Genomic DNA, 5,000 nt, shown 5'->3' on the forward strand with positions numbered 1-5,000 from the left:
TTGTTTCTCTGTTTCACTCTCGTGTCTTTCTCTCCATTTCTCTCATTCCATTTGTATTTCTTCTTTCTCTCATTCTCTCTCTTCTGTCTGTGAGAGGCATTTCTGAAGCAGTAGTTGTACAGCTGTTTTTGCGGTGGCATAATGACATCTCCCAGCTGACATGCACACACACTCAAACCACCTCACAAAGGGCAGCCACACGACTGTGGACGCTGCAGGCACGTCTGGGAGAGAGCAGCGCTCCACTAATGGACGCTGACCCCAATGGGCACTGAAGAAGGCCACATGCACACACACACACACACACACACACACACACACTGTTAGAATGTATGTTCTAACTTACCTCAGGCCACAGACATGTGTCTGTGGGTGTTTTCTGTGTGAGTTGTGTTTGCCTATTTCCCTCTCTCTCTCTCTTTCTCTCTCTCTCTCTATCTTTCTCTATGTGTGTGTCTTTTTGTATCTATATTGTATGTTGCATGTGTGTTGTGTGGTGTTGTGTGTTCAAATACTTAAGTGTGTGCTTGGCTGGCATGGCCTGTGCTGTAGACAGGAGGAGTTAAGTGTTGGAGTGTTAAGACACCTCTAATGGTCTTTGAGCTGGACATCATGAGGCCAGAGTTGAGCTGTAAGCCCAGTCAGGCCCTCAGTCACTCGTACACATGTGCCGTGCTCTTCCCTTCCCGCTTGACCTCTAATTGGTTGATTTGTCTTTGCATGGCCGCTTCCTGCTTCCTGTGGGCGTGGAGCAGCCGAGTGTGAGCACAAGATCCACAGCCCCAGCGGCACCATCAGCAGCCCCAACTGGCCCGACAAATACCCCAGCCGCAAGGAGTGCACCTGGGACCTCACCGCCACACCTGGCCACAGGGTCAAGATAGTGAGTTCAGCAAGCACGCCTAGAGAAACACATCTCTCTGGTCTCTTGTGTTTTAAAAAAATTGTCTCTTTTTTAGTCTGCTTTTTCCTGTGTCTGTGTATAGCTACAATTCTGACTACACATGCTTAATGTTGACGTGCCTTTCATGTGCGACACATGTCAACTCAGTGAGAGTCACAGATGACTTTTGTTGTGAAGTATGACAAAGTTGGAACGATTTATCGCCTCTCATGTGGCTGACTTTTGTCCCCCTCACAGTCCTTTAATGAGTTTGAGATTGAGCAACACCAAGAGTGTGCGTATGACCACCTGGAGGCCTTTGATGGAGACTCAGACAAGGCGGCCATCTTGGGACGTCTGTGTGGCAGCAAGACTCCAGAGCCGCTCATCTCCACCGGCAACAAGATGTACATGCGCTTCATCTCTGATGCCTCGGTCCAGAGGAAAGGCTTCCAGGCCACACACTCCACCGGTCAGTGTGTGTGTGTGTGTGTGTGTGTGTGTGTGTGTGTGTGTGTGTTTGTGTGTGACAGATTTGAGACAAACAGACAGACTGACAGATAGATACAGTAGGTAAATTGTAATGTGTAAATGAGTGTTTGTGTGTGAATGAGAAGCTTATGTTAAGGGTACAGTTCCCATATACCTCACACACTTTTTGTCATCTTCAGCAAATAGCTCCTCTCAGTCCTGTACTGTAGCTTTCTATTCCCATGGCAGAGGAACATACATTGGGAACTCAAGGACTGAATCTTTACTTGTTTACTATCGCTCTCTAGTGGTGAAGTAGAGGTTTACATTGTTTTACTGTGCCAGCAGTTTGTAGGTGTAACATAGCTCACATTTTAAAAGTGTAAAATATACAAGCATGATTATATAAAGTAACATATTTTTCTATGTGTTGTGTATGTTAATGTCCGTAGAATGTGGAGGACGTTTGAAAGCGGAAACTCGCCAGAGGAATCTGTACTCCCATGCCCAGTTTGGAGACAACAACTACCCTGGCCACACGGACTGTGAGTGGCTGGTCACTGCAGAGACGGGCTACGGCATCGAGCTCACCTTCACCACCTTTGAAGTGGAGGAGGAGGCCGACTGTGGCTACGACTACATCGAGCTCTACGATGGCTACGACTCCACTGCACACAAACTGGGACGCTTCTGTGGTTCAGGAGTAAGTGTATGTGTGCGTGTGTGTGTGTGTGTCTGTGATGTATGTGTGTGTGTGTGTCTGTGATATATATATATATATATATATATACACACACACACACACACACACACACACTATTGTGCGCTTTACAGTGTTTGTTTTGATTACTGAAGCTTTCAGAGTCAGAGGAGCAGTGGCTCCACAGAAAGGCAGTTTATCTGATTTCAGATGAGGAAATACAGTTTGGGACATTATGACATGATTACACTCACACAACCATGAGTACTTGCTGATAGTTAGTTCGCAGTGCAGTTATACAGTGTGTGTGTGTGTGTGTGTGTGTGTGTGTGTGTGTGTGCAGGTGTGTGTTTAATACCATGTGTTTCTGTTTCATTTCAGCCTCGAGAGGAGATCTATTCTGCTGGGGAGGCCATGCTTATCCGTTTCCATAGTGATGATACTATCAGCAAGAAAGGCTTCCATATCCGCTACACCAGCACCAAGTTCCAGGAGGCGCTCCACACACACAAATGATCCCCCTGCCCTCACACACACCCAGCAGCACAGCCCTCTCCACAGCCAACACAGAGAATGGAGAGACTAGAGAGAGGACGGAAAACGGAAAGAAGACAACATCACACACACGTTTGTGTGTGATAGACTGCTCCTCATAGTGTGTGTGTGTGTGTGTGTGTGTGTCTGTGTGTGTCTGTGTGTGTGTGTGTCTGTTTGTCTGTCTGTGGCACTGGTGGAACTGCCCACACCACTGCCCCAGATGTGTAAGTGGACTGCGTAGGCCAGGCGCGTGATTGGGCCAGAACTTGTCATGCCCGTTTCATGCCAGCATCCCCGATGCATAAACTTAAATATACAAACACTCTGTTACAAAAAGTGGGATGGTATATATGTGTTAAATATGGTGTGTATGTACAGTATGTATGTTTTTTTACTATGTATCCCCCTACCAGTAAGGAAGTGAAATGCATGATCACTGTCCCTCTGGTGTGCTGTGGGTGAGGTGAAGACACAGGTTCAGGCCTTCAGTGTGTGGCCTACAAGTTGGGATCCAGACTTTGGGTTATAATCTGCTGCTCTACTATGTATCTAGATCAAGCACACTACAGGTGAAGAATCTGTGTGTGTGTGTGTGTGTGTGTGTGTGTGTGTGTGTGTGTGTGTGTGTGTGTGTGCGTGCGTGTGCGTGTGTGTGTGTGTGTGTGTGTGTGTGTGTGTGTGTGTGTGTGTGTGTGTGTGTGTGTGTACTTGTGCGGGTGTGTGGATGCCTTTGATGACTCAGTGTCTGAGAACCTCTCCTATGCTATAGACCGTTTCATTTGATCTTTCCCATGTAAAGATGTGTGTGCGCATGTGTTGGATGCTGTGTATGTTTGTGTGTGTCTTATTGCAATACATTTCGTTGATGGACATGACCAATCCATGGAGAAATAAGAAAGTGCGCTTATCAGGCACTTACACAAGTAGCAGCGGTCTTCCACCCTCAACACTATTCTTTCTTTCTTTTCTCTCTTTCACCTTCTACTCCCTATTGCAAGTCACAGACAGACTATCAGACATTGGCATTGTGCTCTTCGGGATACAATGGAGAGCTGAGACAAAAGCATATAGTGCGTTTTCATTAGTGAAAATGGCTCCCTTGATACCTCCCATGAATATTCCTGCTCTCCGTCTCCTGACAGTCTGGGGTCAACAGCTCAGAACTCTCCGGAAAACGCTCGAGCCAGTGGAGGGAAGGCGATTACTGTTGAAGGGAATTCCTATGGTGCTATTCAATGTGAAAGACTCCCATGAGCCTCTGGGCCAGTGAGCTGAGCTGCGGCTACAGAGAAGCGGCGGGAGGGAGAGGTGGACACTAATCCCATGACTGAGACGTTGCATTGAAAGCACTGGTCCTGTGGAACAACAACAAATCTTGCCTTAGAACCAAATGTATGTTCTTGCACATGGTGTTATTGTAGATATGTTTGTCGTCATTGATGTTGTTTGTTTTTTTATTATTGTAATTTTATTTTATTTGTTATTATTAAGAACTTGAACGTTTTCTGGTGATATCGGATTGATCTCTGAAGTTGTGACACGCCACGTTTTGTGGGACAAACACGTGCATGTACACAAATGCAAGCACACACACATGCACAGGAATTCTGAAACATCAGCGCACATATGCAATCACAAAATGTCACTGTCTCTCACATACATACAGTACAGTACACATAACTTCTAAACTACATGTTCACTGTATACAAACACAAAAGCAGAATTTGATATGTATGTATGTATGTATGTATGTATGTATGTATTTGTTGTGAATAATGTACACTGTGTGTGTGTGTGTGTGTGTGTGTGTGTGTGTGTGTGCGTGCGTTGCTTTTAAAGACAACAGAGGGAATGAATTCATTTTGACATCAACTTTGTGCATGTACTGTGTGTGTGGTCGAGTTAGTGTGTGTGAGATTGCTGAGTGTGTGTGTGTGCGAGTTTGGATGTGTGTACTTAATGTGTGGGTGAAATGAGTTTGTCAATCCATGTGCCAAGCCCAGTGTAAACTCCTCTGTCATCCTAGTGTATCAACAGCTTGTGTGTAGCCTGACAACTGAGACATGACCTTACACACAAATGATTAAAATGTTAAGTCAAACCCACACTGGTGTGTTTTCCTGGCTCACTCTGCTATAGTATGCCATAATGGACATGCTTGTGTGCAGCTCCTGGAGCGTGTGGCCATGTGGTTTGTGTTTGTATGTATGTACAGTATGTGTGTACCCGCACAGTACTAGTGTACAGTGTTGTACCAGCACAGTGCTGCTGCAAACTTTACTAGTGTACAGTGTTGTACCAGCACAGTGCTGCTGCTAACATTACTAGTGTAGCGTGTTGTGCTGCTAACATTACTAGTGTACTGTTGTACCAGCACAGTGCTGCTACATTACTAGTGTACTGTTGTAC

The 5,000-nt window shown here is 45.7% G+C and overlaps 1 protein-coding gene across 1 annotated transcript in view; it reads left to right on the plus strand.

Annotated features, from left to right (window-relative positions):
* Positions 1–3,212, plus strand: part of tll1 (tolloid-like 1) — a 34,430-nt gene extending 31,218 nt beyond the window's left edge. The window contains exons 18-21 of the mRNA XM_062515667.1: positions 756–883; positions 1,142–1,355; positions 1,807–2,057; positions 2,436–3,212. Of these exons, the coding sequence (XP_062371651.1) occupies positions 756–883; positions 1,142–1,355; positions 1,807–2,057; positions 2,436–2,570 (728 nt within the window). The 3' untranslated portion in view covers positions 2,571–3,212. The remainder of the gene's footprint in view (positions 1–755; positions 884–1,141; positions 1,356–1,806; positions 2,058–2,435) is intronic.
* The last annotated feature ends 1,788 nt before the right edge of the window (positions 3,213–5,000 follow it).

The sequence above is a fragment of the Sardina pilchardus genome, chromosome 2 (assembly GCF_963854185.1).
Source record: "Sardina pilchardus chromosome 2, fSarPil1.1, whole genome shotgun sequence".
NCBI lineage: Eukaryota > Metazoa > Chordata > Actinopteri > Clupeiformes > Clupeidae > Sardina > Sardina pilchardus.